The sequence below is a fragment of the Amblyraja radiata genome, chromosome 21 (assembly GCF_010909765.2).
Source record: "Amblyraja radiata isolate CabotCenter1 chromosome 21, sAmbRad1.1.pri, whole genome shotgun sequence".
Classification (NCBI taxonomy): Eukaryota; Metazoa; Chordata; class Chondrichthyes; order Rajiformes; family Rajidae; genus Amblyraja; species Amblyraja radiata.
Window position 1 is genome coordinate 41,585,937 of NC_045976.1, and position 24,622 is coordinate 41,610,558.

A 24,622-nucleotide genomic window follows, 5' to 3' on the forward strand; every position below is an offset into this window, starting at 1 on the left:
CACCGGCCAACATGTGTAGGGAGGAAGTGCAGATGCTGGTTTAAACCCATCTACACTAGTCCCACCTGCCAGCAATTGGCCCATATCCCTCTAAACCTGCTCTATCCATGTATCGGTCCAAATGTTTATTTTTGCGTGGGTTCTCTCCGGGCGCTCAGCTTTCCTCCCGCACTCCAGTGGTGTACAGGTTTGTAGGTTAATTGGCGTGGTATTGTAAATTCTCCCTAGTCTGTGTCTTCTGCCACCTTCGGTCATGGTTGACCTGACCATGGGTGTCTCCAGGGTTGGAGGACGCCTGTGCGTGACTTTGTTTAACGTGGGGAGACTGGTGCACAGACGGCCACCCCACGGTCCTTGACAGATCTGGGTCAGGATCCAGTGGCATGGAGTCCAAGACGACCGGAGACCCTTTTCTGCCGCAGCCTTCATCCGCCTTCCCAGCCGTTGTGACGCTCCACTAAGGTCAGCCATCGTCCTCCGCCTGTTCCACCGTTGAGGTCTTGGTTGGATTGGCTCTTTGTCAGGGACCTCCCCCTCGACCTTACCGCCATGGGTGGCCCTACCAGGACCGTAGCTCCAGACGGCATCGCTCTCAGGATCTCAGGTCCACACAAGGTTCTCCACCACGACAAGGTGACAATCCACGGAGATTAGTGTTAATGTGCGGGGATCATTGGTTGGCACTGACTCGGTGGGCTCAAGGGCCTGTTTCTGTCTTGTGTATCTCTAAACTAAACTCTACGATAAATAAAGGCCACAGTCTTTTTCATTGAAGGGTCTCTTTTATTTCACTGAGGCTACAGACAATGGACAATAGGTGCAGGAGTAGGCCATTCGGCCCTTCGAGCCAGCACCACCATTCAATGTGATCATGGCTGATCATCCCCAATCAGTACCCAGTTCCTGCCTTCTCCCCATATCCCCTGACTCCACTATCTTTAAGAGCTCTATCTAACTCTCTCTTGAAAGCATCCAGAGAACCGGCCTCCATCGCCCTCTAAGGCAGAGAATTCCACAGACCACCAACTCTCTGTGAGAAAAAGTGTTTCCTCATCTCCGTTTTAAATGGCTTACCCCTTATTCTTAAACTGTGGCCCTTGGATCTGGACTCCCCCAACATCGGGAACATGTTTCCTGCCTCTAGCGTGTCCAAACCCTTAACAATCTTATATGTTTCGATAAGATTTCCTCTCATCCTTCTAAACTCCAGAGTATACAAGCCCAGCTGCTCCATTCTCTCAGCATATGACAGTCCCGCCATCCCGGGAATTAACCTGGTGAACCTACGCTGCACTCCCTCAATAGCAAGAATGTCCTTCCTCAAATTAGGGGACCAAAACTGCACACAATACTCCACGTGTGGTATCCAGATACTAATCCAACATACAACACACCCCCCCCCCCCCCCACACCCCCAAATACTATCAATGACTCAGCCCAACGTGCTGTGTTCAAAGGCCTTGTGTGGGATTCGAACCCACAACCTCCAAACTCGGAGATGAGCGAGTGGAGCCACGGTTGCTTGTACTCGCTAGATTGAGGGGGGATCTTATAGAAGCTTACAAAATTCTTAAGGGGTTGGACAGGCTAGATGCAGGAAGATTGTTCCCGATGTTGGGGAAGTCCAGAACAAGGGGTCACAGTTTAAGGATAAGGGGGAAGTCTTTTAGGACCGAGATGAGAAAAAAAATTCACACAGAGAGTGGTGAATCTGTGGAATTCTCTGCCACAGAAGGTAGTTGAGGCCACAGTTCATTGGCTATATTTAAGAGGGAGTTAGATGTGGCCCTAGTGGCTAAAGGGATCAGAGGGTATGGAGAGAAGGCAGGTACAGGATACTGAGTTGGATGATCAGCCATGATCACATTGAATGGCGGTGCAGGATCGAAGGGCCGAATGGCCTACTCCTGCACCTATTTTCTATGTTTCTACGTTGCCCTGGTGTCAAAGAGGCTTCGGTGGAACTGGCAGCATTCATGTGGTGACTGAGGTACGACCACACAGCTCTTTGTTCACAATCGGATGATGGAGAGGTCACTGAGATGGGACGTGGCAGCTGATAGGCTGTGGGCCGAGGAGCTTTATTCTGCAGTTTCGTGACCCAAGTCACCAAACTACATGAAATTTTCACATATTGTGTAAAAATATTTATATAAATCACCCCTGAAACTCGATATGAAGAAGACTTGCACATTTTTTATTAAATTAGAGAAAAACCGGAAAAATGTCGGGAATATTTTAGTCCAATCAAAGCACGTTTAACATTGAGTTGTCTGCCAGTTGGCCAATCACGCGCTTTGTTTCAGGCTAGCACACAACATGGCTGAGGGGGCTTCACAGATGCCTGTTTTACTGGAGATTCCGATTTGTTGTTCTGTGGAATAAATGTCGTGGAAACTTGCAGCAGGTTAATTGTATTTAGTGGGAAAAGCATTAAAAAGGCTGAAGAAAGTGCTGCGAAGTGGATTAAAGTGCAAGAAAGCCTTCAAAGTCCCTGCTGATGTGCTGGAACACAAAGAAGGCCCCCATGAATCAACTCTAACTAAAAGGTAGAAACATAGACAATAGGTGCAGGAGTAGGCCATTCGGCCCTTCGAGCCTGCACCGCCATTCAATATGATCATGGCTGATCATCCAACTCAGTATCCTGTACCTGCCTTCTCTCCATACCCCCTGATCCCTTTAGCCACAAGGGCCACATCTAACTCCCTTTTAAATATAGCCAATGAACTGTGGCCTCAACTACCTTCTGTGGCAGAGAATTCCAGAGATTCACCACTCTCTGTGTAAAAAATGTTTTTCTCATCTCGGTCCTAAAAGATTTCCCCCTTATCCTTAAACTGTGACCCCTTGTTCTGGACTTCCCCAACATCGGGAACAATCTTCCTGCATCTAGCCTGTCCAACCCCTTAAGAATTTTGTAAGTTTCTATAAGATCCCCCCTCAATCTTCTAAATTCTAGCGAGTACAAGCCGAGTCTATCCAGTCTTTCTTCATATGAAAGGTAAGACTAAAGTCTAAATTTATGAAAATCTATCTGTATGGACTTTAATTAATTTAATATAATGTGAATAAATTCATTCATTCATTCATTCCTTATTCACTCACTCACTCACTCACTTACTTATTCATTCATTCATTCATTCATTCATTCATGAAATTGAGGGCCTAAACTATAACACAGTCAATTAAACATTGTCACTAATGCCAGCTTGTTGTAGAGTAATAAATCTTTAACAGCTAATCTCGGAGCTGCCTGCGAAAACTTACCGGGAAAAAGTGCTCCGACCGCGGGGCCTAGGTACTCGCGGTAAAGAGCGATCGATATCCCTCCGTTTTTCTCCTGTTATCGGGGTCTGATTACGGCCGCTACAGACGGCACTATGTACAGCCTCCCCCCCCCCCTGTCCCCTGTCCCCCCCACCCGCGGAGATGATCCGCGGCTCCGCGTTCGCGAATCGGCCGCTTATTAATTGAGACCGCAGCTTCACTTTACCGCGAGTACCTAGGCCCCGCGGTCGGAGCACTTTTTCCCGGTAAGTTTTCGCAGGCAGCTCTGAGATTAGCTGTTAAAGATTTATTACTCTACAACAAGCTGGCATTAGTGACAATGTTTAATTGACTGTGTTATAGTTTAGGCCCTCAATTTCATGAATGAGTGCATGAATGAGTGAATGAATGAATGAATGAGTGAGTGAGTGAGTGAATGAATGAATGAATGAATGAATGAATGAATGAATATATTCACATTATATTAAATTAATTAAAGTCCATACAGATAGATTTTCATAAATTCAGACTTTAGTCTTACCTTTCATATGAAGAAAGACTGGATAGACTCGGCTTGTACTCGCTAGAATTTAGGAGATTGAGGGGGGATCTTATAGAAATTACAACATTCTTAAGGGGTTGGACAGGCTAGATGCAGGAAGATTGTTCCCGATGTTGGGGAAGTCCAGAACAAGGGGTCACAGTTTAAGGATAAGGGGGAAATCTTTTAAGACCGAGATGAGGAAAACATTTTTTACACAGAGAGTGGTGAATCTCTGGAATTCTCTGCCACAGAAGGTGGGCGGCGCGACTATCGTCAGCAGTGGCCTCTGCAGTCCGTCTGCGTTTTTATTATTTTATGTCTTATGTTTTTATGTAGTTTTTGTTATTTTTGTTGGGGTATGTGTGTGGGGGGGTGGTGGGGGGGGGGGGGGGGTGGGGGTAAATTTTAAATCTCTCCCTGCACGGGAGACCCAACCTTTTCTTTGTCGGGTCTCCGTTGTCGTTGGGGCTGCAACGAGGAGCGGCCTCCAACAGGAAGACCGGGGGCTGTGGTGCCGACTACTCACCTCACCGTCGCGGGGCTGGCCGAGTCCAGAGCGGGTGGAGCTGTGGTGGACGCTGCTGCGACCCGACCCCCGGAGATTCGGTGGCTGCAACTGCGGGTTTGGCGGGCGGCACCGGGAGCCCGCGGGTCCCTGGAGGGAGACCGCTTTTCAGGGCTTCCGCAACGGCGACTTCTCCCGCCCGAGTTGCGGGGTTGAAGAGCTCCTGGAGCGGGGCCTACATCATCGCCCCGCGCGGCTTGGAATGGCTGCGGGACTGCGAGCGCGCGCCGGGGGCTCTAACATCAAGACCCGATGTGCGACCTTGCATCACCCGGCGTGGCTTTAATGGCTGCGGGACAATTCGCCATCGCCCGCCGGGGGCTTTGACTTTGACTTTGACTCTGACATCGGGGGGGAGAGTGCAGTGGAGAGATAAATTTTTTTGGCCTTCCATCACAGCAATGTGATGGATGTTTATGTAAATTATGTTGTGTCTTGGGTCTATTTGTTTGTAATGTATGGCTGCAGAAACGACATTTCGTTTGGACCTCAAGGGGTCCAAATGACAATAAATTGAATTGTATTGTATTGTAGTTGAGGCAAGTTCATTGGCTATATTTAAGAGGGAGTTAGATGTGGCTCTTGTGGCTAAAGGGATCAGGGGGTATGGAGAGAAGGCAGGTACAGGATACTGAGTTGGATGATCAGCCATGATCATATTGAATGGCGGTGCCGGCTCGAAGGGCCGAATGGCCTACTCCTGCACCTATTTTCTATGTTTCTACGTTGCCCTGTTGTCAAAGAGGCTTCGGTGGAACTGGCAGCATTCATGTGGTGACTGAGGTACGACCACACAGCTCTTTGTTCACAATCGGATGATGGAGAGGTCACTGAGATGGGACGTGGCAGCTGAAGCCTCCTTTGTCACCTTGCATTTCATCGTTGAAAAAAAAACCAAGCGCGACTTTACTCAGTGGTGTGAAGCCAGTGATTGTTCAATTAGTTTTGCTGAAGAAGGAACTGCAGATGCTGGAAAAATGGAAGGTGGATAAAAATGCTGGAGAAACTCAGAGGGTGAGGCAGCATCTATGGAGCGAAGGAATAGGTGACGTTTCGGGTGGAGACCCTTCTTCAGACTGAAGAAGTTTTTGTAGGTTAATTGTCTTTGGTAACCTGTACGTCTTTGGAGTGCGGGAGGAAACCGGAGCGCCCGTATAAAACCCACGCGATCACAAACTCTACAGACATCGTGATGTTTGGTGGACTGTGTGGTGAATGATGCGGCACTCGTGTCCCCTCGTGATTAGGGCCCAACGTTGTAGACGTCACAACAGGCAAACTTTTGGGCGACATTTTTGCCCTGATTGCCTCATATTGTGTTTTGAATTGAATTCTGTCTTTAATTTGTGTACTGGTCATGTCTCTACTATTTATTTCATTCCGCTTACATGTTTTTCCTCTACCTGCTAAATTTTTGTAAGGTGTCCTTGAGACTCTTGAAAGGCGCCCATAAATAAAATTTATTATTATTTTTAATAATAATACTTTATCATTGTTGCTATTTGCATATTTTTCATTCATTTGTTCTACATCTCACGACATCACCGTCTATATCTCTCGTTTCCTTTTCCCCCGACTCTGTCTGAAGAAGGGTCTCGACCCGAAACTTCACCTATCCACAGTTCCCCAGAGATGCTGCCTGACCCGCTGAGTTACTCCAGCACTCTGTGAAACGTCACCTATCCATGTTCTCCACAGATGCTGCCTGACCCGCTGAGTTACTCCAGCACTCTGTGAAACGTCACCTATCCATGTTCTCCACAGATGCTGCCTGACCCGCTGAGTTACTCCAGCACTCTGTGAAACGTCACCTATCCATGTTCTCCACAGATGCTGCCTGACCCGCTGAGTTATGGTGCAGCAGCATCTATGGAGCGAAGGAAATAGGCAACGTTTCGGGCCGAAACCCTTCTGGAAATAGACAACGTTTCGGGCCGAAACCCGGAAGGGTTTCGACCCGAAACGTTGCCTATTTCCTTAGCTCCATAGATGCTGCTGCACCCGCTGAGTTACTCCAGCACTCTGTGAAACGTCACCTATCCATGTTCTCCACAGATGCTGCCTGACCCGCTGAGTTACTCCAGCACCTTGTTCCTTTTTTTTTGTAAACCAGCATCAGCAGTTCCTTGTTTCTACATCCACTTTTTCGATCTCTTTGGCAGCAGTCTCTACCAGAACCAAATCATTTAGCAATTTGCAGAAGTTTAAAGGGGACCAGCGTGGATTTGTTAAAATCATATCGCACCCAAATTCTTGATGTGAGATCGTAACAGGGTGGGTTGTTGTGATTTACATGAAAAGCCCAAGTCTGGCAAAGCCCAGAACCAGGGGTCACACACAGTTTAAGAATAAGGGGCCGGCCATTTTGGACAGAGATGAGGAAAAACTTTTTCACCCAGAGAGTTGTGAATCTGTGGAATTCTCTGCCACAGAAGGCAGTGGAGTCTAATTCACTGGATGTTTTCAAGAGAGTTAGATTTAACTCTTAGGAGTAACAGAATCAAGGGATATGGGGAAGGAAAGCAGGAACGGGGTACTGATTTTAGTTGATCAGCCATGATCGTGTTGAATGGCGGTGCTGGCTCGAAGGGCCGAATGGCCTCCTCCTGCGCCTATTTTCTATGTTTCTAATTTTCTAAGTTGTCCCGCCATCGAAGCTGAAGGTCGGGGAGTAAGAAAGACTGCAGCATAACGATGGAAAATGTGGGCAGTAACTAGAACAGCTAGTGATATTGAAAGGCATTGCCTCCCAGACTGGAGGGAAGTCTACAGTAGACCTCCCCATGGTTGGTCCGACAACTCGTCTCCATATGAATCGACGATTTGGATTTGGGTTTTCAGAACCCGATTTGCAACTTCCCAACCTCGCCATTTTAAACATAGAACGTAGTTCAGTTTAGTTTATTGTCACGTGTAACGAGGTGCGGTGAAACGCCTTTGTTGCGTGCCAACCAGTCAGCGGAAAGACAATGCATGATTACAATCGAGCCGTCCACAGTGTACAGATACATGATGTAGGAAAGTGCGGCCTGTCCCACCTGCCGATTTTTTTCGGCGACTATATCAGTGTCGCCAAAAGATTTCGAACATTTCAAAATCCAGCGGCGACAAAAAAAATGTCGCGACGCTTGAAAAAAACACCGCGCGTCAAACGTCATCACGCCGCGGCTTTTTCGGTGACCCGGTTGGCCAACGGGCTGGAGTTTCTACGGACATTTTCAGCCTCTCACTTCTGAGGTCTGAGGTTCCCGCCGGCTTCCCTCCGCAATTGGATCCTCGACTTCCTCATTCACAGACAGACCTCTGCCGAAAAGTCGAATAATGGCTTGTGTGGGAAAAATGACCCCCCACCCTCCCTTCTCCACCGGCCAGTGATGTGATGGACGTGGGGGGGTCTGGAACAATCGCGGATGAGTACCGCCCCTCCAGCGACGTCATGTCCGTTATTTGACTTTTCGGCAGAGAGGCATTCGGTGGGTTTGCTTTTAGGCAACGCAGCCATGCGGTGAATTGGCGTTTCGGCTTAGTTAGGAGGTCAGATGGCACAATGGGCTAAGTGTTCGGCTGGCAACCAGAAGGTAGCTGGTTCGAATCCCGCTTGGAGTGCATACTGTCGTCGTGTCCTTGGGCAAGACACTTCACCCACCTTTGCCTGTGTGTGTGGATGTAATTATGTGAAGCACTTTGGGGTCAATGCAAGTTGACTAAAAATGTGCTATATAAATAAAGAAATTTAATTTAATTTAATTTAATTTAGTCTTGTTGCGTGTTAGAAAAGCACTATATTAATGCAAATGTTTGTTGTTGGTTTAGATCCTTCACATCACTGGCTGGTGGAGACGGGAGGGTGGGGGTCCTTTTATGCAATTACCTATGACAGGTGCCGGCAGTTGCCGAAAAAAGCCATTATTTGACTTTTCGGCAGAGTGGCATTCGGTTAACTGGCTTGCAGCCTTTCGGTTAGCCTTTGTGTATTAACAGAGCATCTGCAGTTCTTTGTGTCCATCTAATGCCAAGTTAAACTAATCTTATTTGAGTGGGAAGGTGGCGCAGCGGTAGAGTTGCGGCCTCGCGGCGCCAGACACCCGGGTTTGATCCTGACCACGGGCGCTGTCTGTATGGAGTTTGCACGTTCTCCCTGCGGCCCGCGTGGGTTTTCTCCGGGTGCTCCGGTTTCCTCCCACACTCCGAACACGTGCGGGGTTTGTAGGTTGTTTGGCTTTGGTTGCAAGTTGTCCCTGGTGTGTGTTGGATTGTGCTAGTGCGCGGGGATCGCTGGTCGGCGTGGACTCGCTGGGCCGAAGGGCCTGTTTCTACGCGGTAGCTCTAAACTAAACTGAGCACTTCCTTCCAAAGTGTTTGTGTGAGTAATAAACAAAGTGTGAAAGTGTGACAACACTTCAAAAGTGTGAGTGTCTATCTGAAAGTGTGAACATCGGTGTAAATAATCACATTTAATAAAAGTAATAATCTAGTAAAACAGTGGATCAGCAAAATTAATACTTCGCAAATTAAAAATATCAAATTTTCACGTATTAATCTCCGGCCCAACTTGTCCATGTAACGGGCCTGTCCCACTTACGCAACTTTTTCGGCGACTGCCGCCACCCATCATAGGTCGTTGCAGGTCACCGACAATGTTCACCGTGTTGAAAATCCAGCGTGGACCAGAAAGACGCTATACGACTCTTTAGGCGACTGAGAAGACGACTCACGACTGTACAGGCGACATGTCGCGGGGTGAAGCCTGTATGGTCGTGAGTAGTCGCCCAAAGAGTCGTACCTTGTTCTGGTCGCCGCTGGATTTTCAAGCCTGCAAGTTTGTACGTTCCTCCCGTGACCTGCGCGGGTTTTCTCCGAGATCTCCGGTTTCCTCCCACACTCCAAAGACGTACAGGTTTGTAGGTTAATTGGCTTTGTGTAAATGTAAAAAATGTCCCTAGTGGGTACAGGATAGTGTTAACGTGCGGGGATCGCTGGTCGGCGCGGACCCGGTGGGCCGAAAGGGCCTGGTTCCCCGCTGTATCTCTAAACTAAACTTGTAAACTAAAAAGGAGGTAGTTGAGGAATGTAGATTTAAGAAACATTTAGACAGGTAGCATGGATAGGGCAGGTTTGTAGGGATATGGGCCAAACACAGGCAGGTGGGACTAGTGTAGTCATTTTTCACACAGTCACACTAGTCATTGTTCACACAGAGAGTGGTGAATCTGTGGAATTCTCTGCCACTGAAAGTAGTTGAGGCCAGTTCATTGGCTATATTTACGAGGGAGTTAGATGTGGCCCTTGTGGCTAGAGGGATCATGGGGTATGGAGATAAAGCAGGTTCAGGATACTGAGTTGGATGATCAGCCATGATCATATTGAATGGCGGAGCAGCTCGAAGGGCCGAATGGCCTAATCATGCACATATGTTCTATGTTTCTATAGTAGATGTGGCATGTTGGTCGGTGTTTGTTTCTATGAAATGAGCCGAAATTATATTGCGAGCTGTATTAAAATAATCCACAACTATTTTCGAATCAAACACGCGATTTTCAAAGAGAAATTGTCTTTGTTCATCAAAGAAACGTTCTCTCCTTTGAGCATCAAAGGCGATTCCAACTAAAACCTTCAATGGCAAGCTTCCTTCTCACTCGATGTTTAAAAGCGTGCCTGAAATGTCAGCGTTCAGTACGTTAGGAGTTTCGTTTCCGTTTGAGATGCAGATTGGAAACAGGCCCTTTGGCCCACAGAGTCCGTACTGACCAACAATCACATCATACACTTGTACTATCCCACACGCTAGGGGCAATTTACAAAGCCTATTTTGACCTACAAATTTGCATGTTTTTGGAGTGTGGGAGGAAACCGGAGAACGTGCAAACTCTGTACAGACAGCAGCCGTAGTCAGGACCGAACCTGGTTCTCTGGGGGTGCAAAGGCAGCAACTCTACCGCTGCGCCACATTTTTTTTTAAATGGATTGAGAATGCAAATTCTTTTAACAAGAGTAGTGGAATCAAGAATTAGAAGAGATAGGTTTAAGGTGAGGGGGGGAAAGATTCATTCAGAACCTGAAGGGCAATTGCTTTACACAAAAAGGGTGGTGGGTGTGTGGAACGAGCTGCTGGAGGGGGTGGTTGAGGCAGGGACTATTCCAACGTTTAAGAAACAGTTGGACAGGTACATGGATAGGAGGGATATGGGCCAAACGCAGGCAGGTGGGACTAGTGTAGATGGGACATATTGGTCGGCGTGGACAAGTTGGGCCGAAGGGCCTGTTTCCACACTGTATCACTCTATGACTTGCTTCTAATCACAATAGACAATAGGTGCAGGAGTAGTCCATTTGGCCCTTCGAGCCAGCACCACCATTCAATGTGATCATGGCTGATCATCCCCAATCAGTACCCCGTTCCTGCCTTCTCCCCATATCCCCTCATTTAAGAGCCCTATCTAGCTCTCTCTTGAAAGCATCCAGAGAACCTGCCTCCACCGCCCTCTGAGGCAGAGAATTCCACTGACTCACAACTCTCTGTGTGAAAAAGTGTTTCCTCACCTCTCTTCTAAATGGCTTACCCCTTATTCTTAAACTGTGTGTGGCCCCTGGTTCTGGACTAGCCCAACATCAGGAACATGTTGTTTAAGAAGGAACTGCAGATGCTGGAAAATCAAAGGTACACAAAAATGCTGGAGGAACTCAGCGGGTGCAGCAGCATCTACGGAGCGAAGGAAATAGGCAACGTTTCGGGCCGAAATCCTTCTTCAGGAACATGTTTCCTGCCTCTAGCGTGTCCAAACCCTTAATAATCTTACATGTTTCAATGAGAAGCCCTCTCATCCTTCTAAAGTTATCAATTAAATGCTGTCGTAAGATTAGCGAAGACATGGGAAGAATCCAGGAGCTTTGTTGCTCTGAGTACGCTGCGAGGATTTCTCTAACGTCGTTCACAGACAGTTGACATTTCAGCCTCATGGTATTTTGTTACAAGCGGTGTTGGTTGGGCCGCTTATAGTTCCCACATTAGTCACTCTGCTGCTGAGACACGTCGCCATCTGTGCTTCATCCCACCTCCGCCTGCACCTCCTCCAACCTCATCTACTGCATAGAGATAGAGTCATAGAGTGATACAGCGTGGAAACAGGCCCTTCGGCCCAACTTGCCCACACCGGCCAACATGTTCAAGAGGTCAAGGGACATTTATTGCCACTTGCACCAATTGGTACAGTGAGATTTGAGTCACTGTACAGCCACACGAATAAAAGGAACACAATACACGATAGGATTTAACATGAACACCCCCCCCCACACAGCCGAATCAACGTTCCCCACTGTGAGGGAAGGCAACAAAGTTCAGCCCACTTCCTCTTTGTTCACCTGTGGTCGGGGCCTTTGGGCTCTCCGCAGTCACCGCTACAGGCTGCCCCATGTTTCAGGCCCTCTCGCCAGGAGCTACATTCCCCATCTACACTAGTCCCACCTGCCCGCGTTTGGCCCCTATCCCTCTACACCCGTCCTATCCATGTACATAGAAACATAGACAATAGGTGCAGGAGTAGAGGCCATTCGGCCCTTCGAGCCAGCACCGCCATTCAATATGATCATGGCTGATCATCCAACTCAGTATCCTGTACCTGCCTTCTCTCCATACCCCCTGATCCCTTTAGCCACAAGGGCCACATCTAACTCCCTCTTAAATATAGCCAATGAACTAGCTTCAACTACCTTCTGTGGCAGAGAATTTCTTAAATGATGGAATAGTCCCAGCCTCAACTACCTCCTCTGGCAGCTCGTTCCATACACACACCACCCTTTGTGTGAAAAAGTTACCCCTTAGATTCCTATGGTAGACAAAAATGCTGGAGAAACTCAGCGGGTGAGGCAGCATCTATAGCACCTATTCCTTCGCTCCATAGATGCTGCCTCACCCGCTGAGTTTCTCCAGCATTTTTGTCTACCTTCGATTTTTCCAGCATCTGCAGTTCTTCCTTAAACATCTCAGATTTCCTATTACATCTTTTGCCCTTCACCATGAACCTGGTCCTCGATTCCCCAACTCTGGGCAAGAGACTCTGTGCATCTACCCGATCTATTCCTCTCATGATTTTGTACACCTCGATAAGATCACCCCTCATCCTCCTGCGCTCCATGGAATAGTGACCCAGCCTGCTCAACCTCTCCCTGTAGCTCACACCCTCTAGTCCTGGCAACATCCTCGTAAAACTTCTCTGCACCCTTTCAAGCTTGACACCATCTTTCCTAAAATGAATGAATGAATGAATGAATAAGTTTATTGGCCAAGTATTCACATACAAGGAATTTGCCTTGGTGCTCCGCCCGCAAGTGACAACATGACATACAGTGACAGTTAGGAATGACACATAGAACATTGAACATAATAATAAACATTATTGATTAAACATGTGAATGGAATAAAATACCAGAGCAAAAGGAGGCTACAGACTTTTGGTTATTGAGTAGAGCAACTACTCGTGGAAAAAAAGCTGTTTTTATGTCTGGCTGTGGCAGCTTTGACAGTCCGGAGTCGCCTTCCAGAGGGAAGTGATTCAAAGAGTTTGTGGCCAGGGTGAGAGGGGTCAGAGATGATCTTGCCCGCTCGCTTCCTGGCCCTTGCAGTGTACAGTTTGTCAATGGGGGGAAGGTTGCAGCCAATAACCAGCCAATAACATGGTGACCTTGTATGGCGACCTTCTTATTGAATTGAAGGATTGAGCCTTCCAAAGCCTTTAGAATCATGAGCAAGTCGAAGAAATGCATGAAGTGTCCAAGATGACTCCAATTGAATTTATTGTGTAGCATTCCTACCTCGAGTCTACTTGGCAGCTGCCAGTGTGTATTTTTAACCAGTGGAGCTCATGTTGCCTCCTAAGATAGACACAAGAAGCTGGAGTAACTTAGCGGGCCAGGCAGCATCTGTGGAGAACATGGATAGGTGACGTTTCACAGAGTGCTGGAGTAACTCAGCGGGTCAGGCAGCATCTCTGCGTGACCTTGGGTCATAAGGTCATAAGGAATAGGAGTACAATTAGGCCATTCGGCCCATCAAGACTATTCTGCCGTCCAATCATGACTGATCTATCTCTCCCTCCTAACCCCATTCTCCTGCCTTCTCCCCATAACCCCTGACACCTGTACCAGACATAAACATAGAAACATAGAAAATAGGTGCAGGAGGAGGCCATTCGGCCCTTCGAGCCAGCACCGCCATTCATTGTGATCATGGGTGATCATCCACAATCCGTAACCCGTGCCTGCCTTCTCCCCATATCCCTTGATTCCACTAGCCCCTAGAACTCTGTCTAACTATCTTTTAAATTCATCCAGTGAATTGGCCTCCACTGCCCTCTGTGGCAGAGAATTCCATAAATTCACAACTCTCTGGGTGAAAAAGTTTTTTCTCATCTCAGTTTGAAATGGCCTCCCCTTTATTCTCAGACTGTGGCCCCTGGTTCTGGACTCGCCCAACATTGGGAACATTTTTCCTGCATCAAGCTTATCCAGTCCTATTATAATTTTATACTTTTCTTTAAGATCCCCCTCGTCCTTCTAAACTCCAGTGAATACAAGCCCAGTCTTTCCAATCTTTCCTCATATGACAGTCCCGCCATCCTGGGGATTAACCTGGTGAACCTACGCTGCACTCCCTCAATAACAAGAATGTCCTCCCTCAAATTAGAAGACCAAAACTGCGCACAATACTCCAGGTGCGGTCTCACCAGGGCCCTGTACAACTACAGTAGGACCTCCTTGCTCCTACACTCAAATCTTCTCGTTATGAAGGCCAACATGCCATTAGCTTCCTTCATGCTTACCTTCTTCACTGCTTGCTGTACCTGCACGCTTACTTTCTTCACTGCTTGCTGTACCTGCATGTTTACCTTCTTCACTGCCTGCTGTACCTGCATGTTTACCTTCTTCACTGCTTGCTGTACCTGCATGCTTACTTTCTTCACTGCCTGCTGTACCTGCATGTTTACTTTCTTCACTGCCTGCTGTACCTGCATGTTTACTTTCTTCACTGCTTGCTGTACCTGCATGTTTACCTTCTTCACTGCCTGCTGTACCTGCATGCTTACTTTCTTCACTGCTTGCTGTACCTGCATGTTTACCTTCTTCACTGCCTGCTGTACCTGCATGTTACTTTCTTCACTGCCTGCTGTACCTGCATGTTTACATTCTCCTTGTTCATCCCCCCAGGTCTGACTGTGAAGATCGACGAGATGAATCCCTTCCTCCGCATTGGCTTCTCCAACTTTGACAGCGGCCCGTCACAGCCAGCGGAGGACATCCAGAACCCTTACTGCGCCGTGATTGTGAAAGAGGTGGTGGACACAGGTAACAGTCCCCCCCCTCCCCCCCCCCCCCCCCCCCCCAGCGAATTGTGGTCGCAGCCCAGAGCATCACACAAACCAGCCTCCCTTCCATTGAGCAGGAAAGAACTGCAGATGCCGGTTTAAAGAAGTTAGAAGAAGGGTTACCCATTCCTTCTCTCTAGAGATGGGGCCTGTCCCGCCGAGTTTTGCTGTCTACCTCCCTTCCATCGACTCCATCTATACCTCACGCTGCCTCGGCAAGGCCAGCAGCATCATCAAGGGCCAGTCGCACCCCAGCCACTCCCTCTTCATAGGTTTTATGTTCATTAGTGATAGGAACAGTAATAGGCCATTCGGCCCATCAAGTCCACTCCGCCATTCAATGGTGGCTGATCTATCTCTCCCTCCCAACCCCATTCTCCTGCCTTCTCCCCGTAACCCCTGGCACCCGTACTAATCCAGAATCTATCTATCTATAACTTAAAAATATCCATTGACTTGGCCTCCTCTCCCATCGGGCAAAATGTACAGAAGTGTGAAAACGCACACCTCCAGATTCAGGGATAGTTTCTTCCCAGCTGTTATCAGGCAACTGAACCTGAGAGCGGTCCTGAACTACTATCAACCTCATCGGACTTGATCCTTGATCGGACTTTACCTTGCACTCCAGACATTATTCCCTTATCCTGTATCTGTACACTGTGGACGGCTCGATTGTAATCATGTATTGTCTTTCTGCTGGCTGGTTAGCACGCAACAAAAGCTTTTCACTGTACCTCGGTACACGTGACAATGAACTAAACTGAACTGAAACACTGGGATCCTGGGGTCTCACAAACAACGGCATGGTGCGTTACGTGATCAGTGGCCATCTCCACACTCACACCACCACGTTGCCAGTGATGGCGATCCCTAGAATGTCCCTGGTCCATCTTCAGCAGCCATGACAATAGCACAATGGGTGCAGCAGGAGGCCATTCGGCCCTTCCAGCCAGCACCACCATTCAATGTGATCATGGCTGAAGTTCCCCGTTCCTGCCTTCTCCCCATATCCCCTGACTCCGCTATTTTTAAGAGCCTTATCTAACTCTCTCTTGAAAGCATCCAGAGAACCGGCCTCCACCGCCCTCTGAGGCAGAGAATTCCACAGACTCAACACTCTCTGTGAGAAAAAGTGTTCCCTCGTCTCCGTTCTAAATGGCTTACTCCTTATTGTTAAACTGTGGCCCCTGGTTCTGGACTCCCCCCAACATCGGGAACATGTTGCCTCTAGCGTGCCCAGACCCTTAATAATCTTATATGTTTCAATAAGATTCCCTCTCATCCTTCTAAATTCCAGAGTGTACAAGCCCAGCCGCTCCATTCTCTCAGCATATGACCATTCCTGCCTTCTCCCCATATCTCCTATCTAGCTCTCTCTTGAAATTATCCAGAGAACCGGCCTCCACCGCCCTCTGAGGGATGTGGGAGGAAACCCACGGGGAGAACGTGCAAACTCCACATACACAGACAGCACCCTAGGTTAGGATTGAGCCCGGGTCTCTGGTGCTCACAGGGTCTTGGTGAGACCACACCTGGAGTATTGCGTACAGTTTTGGTCTCCAAATCTGAGGAAGGACATTATAGCCATAGAGGGAGTGCAGAGAAGGTTCACCAGACTGATTCCTGGGATGTCAGGACTGTCTTATGAAGAAAGACTGGATAGACTTGGCTTATACTCGCTAGAATTTAGGAGATTGAGAGGGGATCTTATAGAAACGTACAAAATTCTTATGGGGTTGGACAGGCTAGATGCAGGAAGATTGTTCCCGATGTTGGGGAAGTCCAGGACAAGGGGTCACAGCTTAAGGATAAGGGGGAAATCCTTTAGGACCGAGATGAGAAGAAACTTTTTCACACAGAGAGTGGTGAATCTGTGGAATTCTCTGCCGCAGAAGGTAGTTGAGGCCACAGTTCATTGGCTATATTTAAGAGGGAGTTAGATGTGGCCCTTGTGGCTAAAGGGATCAGGGGGTATGGAGAGAAGGCAGGTACAGGATACTGAGTTGGATGATCAGCCATGATCATATTGAATGGCGGTGCAGGCTCGAAGGGCCGAATGGTCTACTCCTGCACCTATTTTCTATGTATCTATGTATCTATGTGCTGTAAGGCAGCAGCTCTACCCGCTGCGCCAACGTGCTAAAACTACTCTGTTGGTAGGTTTACACCACCACAAGTATTATTTTACTTGCACTAGGACGCTACTTGCAAGTGAAGTCAGATTCCACTGGCAATTACTGCAAAGAGCTTGTCAGAAACATAATGTTTAGCATTGCTTCAAAGACATTGATATAGAGTCTAAGAATATCTTGCATTAGTAAGTAGTAGAAGTGGGGGGAAAGCAACTTGTGCGGCACAGCGGGTAGAGCCGCTGCCTTCCAGCTCCACAAACCCAGGTTCGATCCTGACCTCGGGTGCTGTCTGTGCCTGTGGAGTTTGCACGATCTCCCTGTGACGGCTAGGGTTTCCTACGGTTGAACGTTGAACACAGAAGATAGACACAAAAACTCAGCGGGACAGGCAGCATCTCTGGCGAGAAGGATTGGGTGGCGGTTCGGGTCGAGACCCTTTGTCACCTATTCCTTCTCTCCAGAGATGCTGCCTGTCTCACTGAGTTACTCCAGCTTTTTGTGTCTATCTTCGGTTTAATTCTGTGGCAGAGAATTTCACAGATTCACAACTGAAAACGTTTTTCCTCATCTCAGTCCTAAATGGCCTACCCCTTATTCTTAAACTGTGACCCCTGGTTGTGGACTCCCCCAACATGGGGAACATTTTTCCTGCATCTAGCCTGTCCAATCCCTTAAGAATTTTATATGTTTCTATAAGGTGCCCTCTCATCCTTCTAAATTCCAGTGAATACAAACCCAGTCGACCCATTCTTTCATCATATGTCAGTCCTGCCATTCCGATAGGCAGAGTTAGATTGATTAGTACGGGTGTCAGGAGTTATGGGGAGAAGGCAGGAGGATGGGGTTAGGAGGGAGAGATAGATCAGCCGTGATTGAATGGCGGAATGGACTCGATGGGCCAAATGGCCTAACTCTTTCGGCTGAATACAAGAGCAGGGATGTAATGCTGAGGCTCTATAAGGTGTTGGTCAGGCCGCATTGAGAATATTGTGAGCAACTTTGGGCACCATATCTGAGGAAGGATGTGCTGTTCTCTGGAGAGGGTCCAGAGGAGGTTTACAAGAATGATCCCAGGAATGAGTGGGTTAACATATGATGAGCGTTTGACGGCACTGGGCCTGTACTCGCTGGAGTTTAGAAGAATGAGGGGAGACCTCATTGAAACTTACAGAATAGTGAAAGCCCTGGATAGATGTGGAGAGGATGTTTCCACTAGTGGGAGAGTCTAGGACCAGAGGTCACAGCCTCAGAATTAAAAGATGTTCTTTTAGAAAGAAATGTATTTAGTCAGAGGGTGGTGAATCTGTGGAATTCTTTGCCACAGACGGCGGTGGAGGCCAAGTCAGTGGATATTTTTAAGGCAGAGACTGATAGATTCTTGATTAGTACTGGTGTCAGGGGTTATGGGGAGAAGTCAGGAGAATGGGGTTGAGAGGGAGATATAGATCAGCCATGATTGAATGGCAGGGTAGACTGATGGGCCGAATGGCCTAATTCTACTCCTATCACTTATGACCTTATGAATTGACTGAAAGAAGCAGCGTGGAAACAGGCCCTTCGGCCCATCAAGTCCATGCCGTCCAGAGATCACCCGTTCACACAAGTTCCATGTTATCCCATTTTCTCATCCACTCTCTAACGCACTACCGAGCCTGCTGGTCGTCCAACGTTCTTTAGAACAGCGGTAATCAAACGGCTTGTTACACCGTGGATTTAAAAACTTCACTGGCGCACCGATGGAAAGTTGTCTGCATCATTTCGACGAAGTGAAACTTGTGAACTTTTCGTACCTATGGTTTGATATGTCGCTATTAAACTGTTATTTCCCCACACTGAAGCTGTGGAAAGTGGAAAATGTCAGCAGTTCCTATTATTAGTCGTTCACAAAAACCACAACCCCTTTCCCAGCTTTTTACACCATGTTACAAGAAGTGGTGAACACTGCCCGGTCCATCACAGGTACTGACCTCCCCACCATCGAAGGGATCTACAGGAGGCGCTGCCTCAATAAGGCAGCCAGCATCACCAGAGACCCACACCACCCTGGCCACGCTCTCATCTCACTGCTACCATCGGCAAGAAGGTACAGGAGCCTGAAAACCGTGACCTCCAGGTTCAGGAACAGCTTCTTCCCAACAGCCATCAGGGTCTTGAACACTATAAACTCCAAACATACTTGGGGGCATTATGTCTGTGTGGAGTTTGCACGTTCTCCCTGGGACCGCGTGGGTTTCCTCCGGGTGCTCCGGTTTCCTCCCACATCCCAAAGACGTGCGGGTTTGTAGGTTAATCGGCCCCTCGGTAAATTGCCCCCTACTGTGCGGGGAGTGGATGGGAACGTGGGATAACATAGAACTGGTGTGAACGGGTGATCGATGGTCAGTGTGGACTTGATGGCCCGAAGGGTCTGTTTCCACGCTGTATCTTTCAGTCAGTCAAAGCCTTCCATCGTAGGGATTGGGCAATAAATGCTTTTAAGGAGGAGATTGACAGATTCTTGATTAGTGCGGGTGTCGGGGGTTATGGGGAGAAGGCAGGAGAATGGGGTCAGGAGGTCAGGAGAGATAGGGCGGTCATGGTGGTGCAGCGGTAGAGTTGCTGCCATACAGCGCTTGCAGCACCGGAGACCCGGGTTCGATCCCGACTACGGGCGCTGTCTGTACGGACTTTGTACGTTCTCCCCGTGACCTGCGTGGGTTTTCCCCGAGATCTTCGGTTTCCTCCCACACTCCAAAGACGTGCAGGTTTGTTGGTTAATTGGCTTGGTGTAAGTGTAAATTGGCCCTAGGATGGAGTTAGCGTGCGGGGATCGCTGGTCGGCGCAGATGTGCATTTAGAAGGAGATGAGGAGGAATGGCTTTGGTCAGAGGGTGGTGAACTGTGGCATCTAGGTATGTGGAGAGCAATAATTAGTTAAGACCAAAGTTGGACCCTAGAAGAATGAAAAGGGTGAATTTATTATGGGGAACAAGGAAATGGCAGATGAGTTGAACAGGTACTTTGGATCTGTCTTCCCTAAGGAGGACACAAACAATCTTCCTGATATAGTAGTGGCCAGAGGATCTGGGGTGACGGAAGAACCGAAGGAAATCCACATTGGGTAGGAAATGGTGTTGGGTAGACTGATGGGACTGAAGGCTGATAAATCCCCAGGGCCTGATGGTCTGTATCCCAGGGTACTTAAGGACTTGGCTCTAGAAATCTTAGACGCATTGGTGATAATTATCCAATGTAGCTAACATTATCCCACTTTTTAAGAAAGGCAGGAGAGAGAAAACAGGGAATTATAGACCAGATAGCCTGGCATCGGTGGTGGGGAAGATGCTGGAGACAATCATACAAGATGAAATATTTGGATAGCAGTAACAGGATCGGTCCCAGTCGGCATGGATTTACGAAGGGGAAATCATGCTTGACTAATCTTCTGGAATTTCTTGAGGATGTAACTAGAAAAATGGACAAGGGAGAGCCAGTGGATGTAGTGTACCTGGACTTTGAGAAAGCATTTGGTAAGGTCCCACATAAGAGATTAGTGGGCAAAAACAATGGATAGAAAATTGGTTGGCAGACAGGAAACAAAGAGTAGGGATTAACGGGTCCCTTTCAGAATGGCAGGCAGTGACTAGTGGGGTACCACAAGGCTCGGTGCTGGGACCCCAGCTATTTACAATATATATTAATGATTTAGATGAAGGGATTCAAAGTAACATTAGCAAATTTGCAGATGACACAAAGCTGGGTGGCAGTGTGAACTGTGAGGAGGATGCTATGAGAATGCATGGTGACTTGGACAGGTTGGGCGAGTGGGCAGATGCATGGCAGACGCAGTTTAATGTGGATAAATGTGAGTATCCACTTTGGTAGCAAAAACAGGAAAGCTGATTACTATCTAAATGGTGTCAAGTTGGGAAAAGGGGAAGTACAATGGGATCTGGGGATCCTTGTTCATCAGTCACTGGAAGTAAGCATGCAGGTACAGCAGGCAGTGAAGAGAATGAATGGCATGTTGGCCTTTCATAACAAGAGGAGTTGAGTATTGGTGCAACACTTGTACAGGGCCCCAGTGAGACCACACCTGGAGTATTGTGTGCAGTTTTGGTTCCAAATTTGAGGAAGGACATTCTTGCTATTGAGGAAGTGCAGCGTAGGTTCACAAGGTTAATTCCCGGGATGGCGGGACTGTCATATGCTGAGAGAATGGAGCGGCTGGACTTGTATACTCTGGAATTTAGAAGGATGAGAGGGTATCTCATTGAAACATATAAGATAATTAAGGGTTTGGACACGCTAGAGGCAGGAAACATGTTCCCGATGTTGGGGGAGTCCAGAACCAGAGGCCATAATTTAAGAATAAGGAGTAAGCCATTTAGAACGGAGACGAGGAAACACTTTTTCTCACAGAGAGTGGTGAGTCTGTGGAATTCTCTGCCTCAGAGGGCGGTGGAGGTGGGTTCTCTAGATACTTTCAAGAGAGAGCTAGATAGGGCTCTTCAAGGTAGCGGAGTCAGGGGATATGGGGAGAAGGCAGGAACGGGGTACTGATTGTGGATGATCAGCCATGATCACATTGAATGGCGGTGCTGGCTCGAAGGGCCGAATGGCCTACTCCTGCACCTATTGTCCATTGTCTATTATCATAAAAGAAAGTGAAATCTGCTGTGTTTCGAAGAGATACAGCGTGGAAAGAGGCCCTTCGGCCCACCCTGTCCGTGCTGACCAACGATCACTGCACACCAGCGCTATCTGGGGACAATTGTTACCGGAGTCAAAAAACTGAACTGTGTCCCTTCCCCCGCATGTTCGCTAGAATTTAGAAGATTGAGGGGGGATCTTATAGAAACGTACAACATTCTTAAGGGGTTGGACAGGCTAGATGCAGGAAGATTGTTCCCGATGTTGGGGAAGTCCAGAACAAGGGGTCACAGTTTAAGGATAAGGGGGAAATCCTTTAGGACCGAGATGAGAAAAAAAAAATTTTTCACACACAGAGAGTGGTGAATCTGTGGAATTCTCTGCCACAGAAGGTAGTTGAGGCCACACAGTTCATTGGCTATATTTAAGAGGGAGTTAGATGTGGCCCTTGTGGCTAAAGGGATCAGGGGGTCTGGAGAGAAGGCAGGTACAGGATACTGAGTTGGATGATCAGCCATGATCATATTGAATGGCAATGCAGGGTCGAAGGGCTGAATGGCCTACTCCTGCACCTGTTTTCTATGTTTCTATTTGATGTGTGTGAATGCCTCCACAGAGAAAGGGCAGATCTTAATGCAGAAGAAGCCCACCATGTACCCGCCCTGGAACAGTACCTTCGACGCCCAGATCAACAAGGGTCACCTGATGCATATCGTCATCAAAGACAAGACTGTGGAGCTCATCTCCGAGACCACCGTCGAGCTCAACTCCCTGGCCGAGAAATGTAAACGCAACCAAGGCAAAGCCGACATCTGGGTAAAGTATCGATTAGTTGCCGTACGGTGTATTGGCACCGCACCAATCATTACATAGAAACATAGAAAACAGGTGCAGGAGGAGGCCATTCGGCCCTTCGACCCAGCACCGCCATTCATTGTGATCAAGGCTGATCGTCCCCAATCAATAACCCGTGCCTGCCTTCTCCCCATATCCCTTGACTCCACTAGCCCCTAGAGCTCTATCTAACTCTTTCTTAAATCCATCCAGTGACTTGGCCTCCACTGCCCTCTCTACATTGACTGATTGATGTAGAGATATAGTTGGAAACTGTGGCCCACCGAGTCCACGTTCAATCATGGCTGATCTATCTCTCCCCCCCCTAACCCCATCATCCTGCCTCCTCCCCATAACCCCTGACAAGAATCTATCTCTTTGCCTTAAAAATATCCATTGACTTGGCCAGCAATGAATTCCACACATTCAAGCGATTCCTCCTCATCTCCTTCTTCAGTTTATTTTCGTTACATTTTGTTTCGTTTCAAGTTACAGCGTGGAAACAGGCACTTTGGCCCACCAAGTCCGCGCCGACCCTCGGTCACCCTTCCGCAACAAGTTTAGTTTAGAGATACAGCGCGGAAACAGGCACTTTGGCCCACCAAGTCCGCGCCGACCCTCGGTCACCCTTCCGCAACAAGTTTAGTTTAGAGATACAGCGCGGAAACAGGCCCTTTGGCCCACCGTGTCTGCACTGACCAGCGATCGCCCGTTCACAGTGACGCAGCGGTAGAGTTGCTGACTTGCAGCGAATGCAGCGCGGGAAGCCCGGGGTTCCATCCCGACTACGGGTGCTGTCTGTACGGAGTTTGTATGTTCTCCCCGTGACCTGTGTGGGTTTTCTTTGAGATCTTTGGTTTCCTCCCACACTCCAAAGACGTAGGGGTTTGTAGGTTAATTGGCTTGGTAAATGTTAAAAAAAATGTCAACAAAATAATTTTTTTTAAATTGTCCCTAGTGGGTGTAGGGTAGTGTTAGTGTGCGGGGATCGCTGGGCGGTTCGGACCCGGTGGGCCGAAGGGCCTGTTTCCGCGCTGTATCTCTAAATTAAACTAAACTAGTTTAGTTTTGTTTAGATTTGTTTAATTTAGAGATACTGCGGGCAAACAGGCCCTTCGGCCAACATAGTCCGCAACCGACCAGCGATCCCCGCACGCTAACACTATCCTACACACACTAGGGACAATTTACAATTTTTACCGAAACCAATTAACCGACAAACCCGTGCGTCTTTGGAGGAGAGCAGAGCACCCGGAGAAAACCCACGCAGGTCACGGGGAGAACGTGCGAACTCCATGCAGACAGCACCCGTAGTCGGGATCGAACCCGGGTCTCCGGCGCTGTAAAGCAGTAACTCTACCGATGTACCATCGTTCCGCCACATTAGTTCTACATTATCACATTTTCTCATCAACTCCCGACACACTAAGGAGCAATTTACAGAAGCACAGTCTGAAGAAGGGACTTGACCCGAAACGTCACCTATCCATGTTCTCCAGAAATGCTGTCTCTCCCACTGAGTTACTCCAGCGTTTTGTGTCTACCTTCGATTTAAACCAGCATCTGCAGTTTGTGTACAACGGCCTGACATGTCCCCCATGCACTAGACTGAAGTCTTGTACTGTTATTCAAGGCGTCCGCTAACAATGACCAACGTTTCAAGTATGGTCTTGCAAAGTCACGAACCTTGCAGTAAAATCAAGTCTGAGGCGTATACCGTGAGATTCAATCTCCAATGTTCCAGAGAAAACAAAGAGGGTCTTGGTGAGACCACACCTGGAGTATTGCGTACAGTTTTGGTCTCCTAATCTGAGGAAAGACATTCTTGCCATAGAGGGAGTACAGAGAAGGATCACCAGACTGATTCCTGGGATGGCAGGACTTTCAAATGAAGAAAGACTGGATAGACTCGGCTTGTACTCGCTAGAATTTAGAAGATTGAGGGGGGGGATCTTATAGAAACTTACAAAATTCTTAAGGGGTTGGACAGGCTAGATGCAGGAAGATTGTTCCCGATGTTGGGGAAGTCCAGATCAAGGGGTCACAGTTTAAGGATAAGGGGGAAGTCTTTTAGGACCGAGATGAGAAAATCATTTTTTACACCGGGAGTGGTGAATCTGTGGAATTCTCTGCCACAGAAGGTAGTTGAGGCCACAGTTCATTGGCTATATTTAAGAGGGAATTAGATGTGGCCCTTGTGGCTAAAGGGATCAAGGGGTATGGAGAGAAGGCAGGGATGGGATACTGAGTTGGATGATCAGCCATGATCATATTGAATGGCGGTGCA

General features: G+C 48.1%; 1 protein-coding gene across 1 annotated transcript in view; it reads left to right on the forward strand.

The window, feature by feature from the left end:
• Positions 1-24,622, forward strand: part of prkcq (protein kinase C theta) — a 72,915-nt gene that overhangs the window by 18,363 nt on the left and 29,930 nt on the right. Inside the window, exons 2-3 of the mRNA XM_033040159.1 lie at positions 14,580-14,717; positions 22,118-22,317. Of these exons, the coding sequence (XP_032896050.1) occupies positions 14,603-14,717; positions 22,118-22,317 (315 nt within the window). The 5' untranslated portion in view covers positions 14,580-14,602. The remainder of the gene's footprint in view (positions 1-14,579; positions 14,718-22,117; positions 22,318-24,622) is intronic.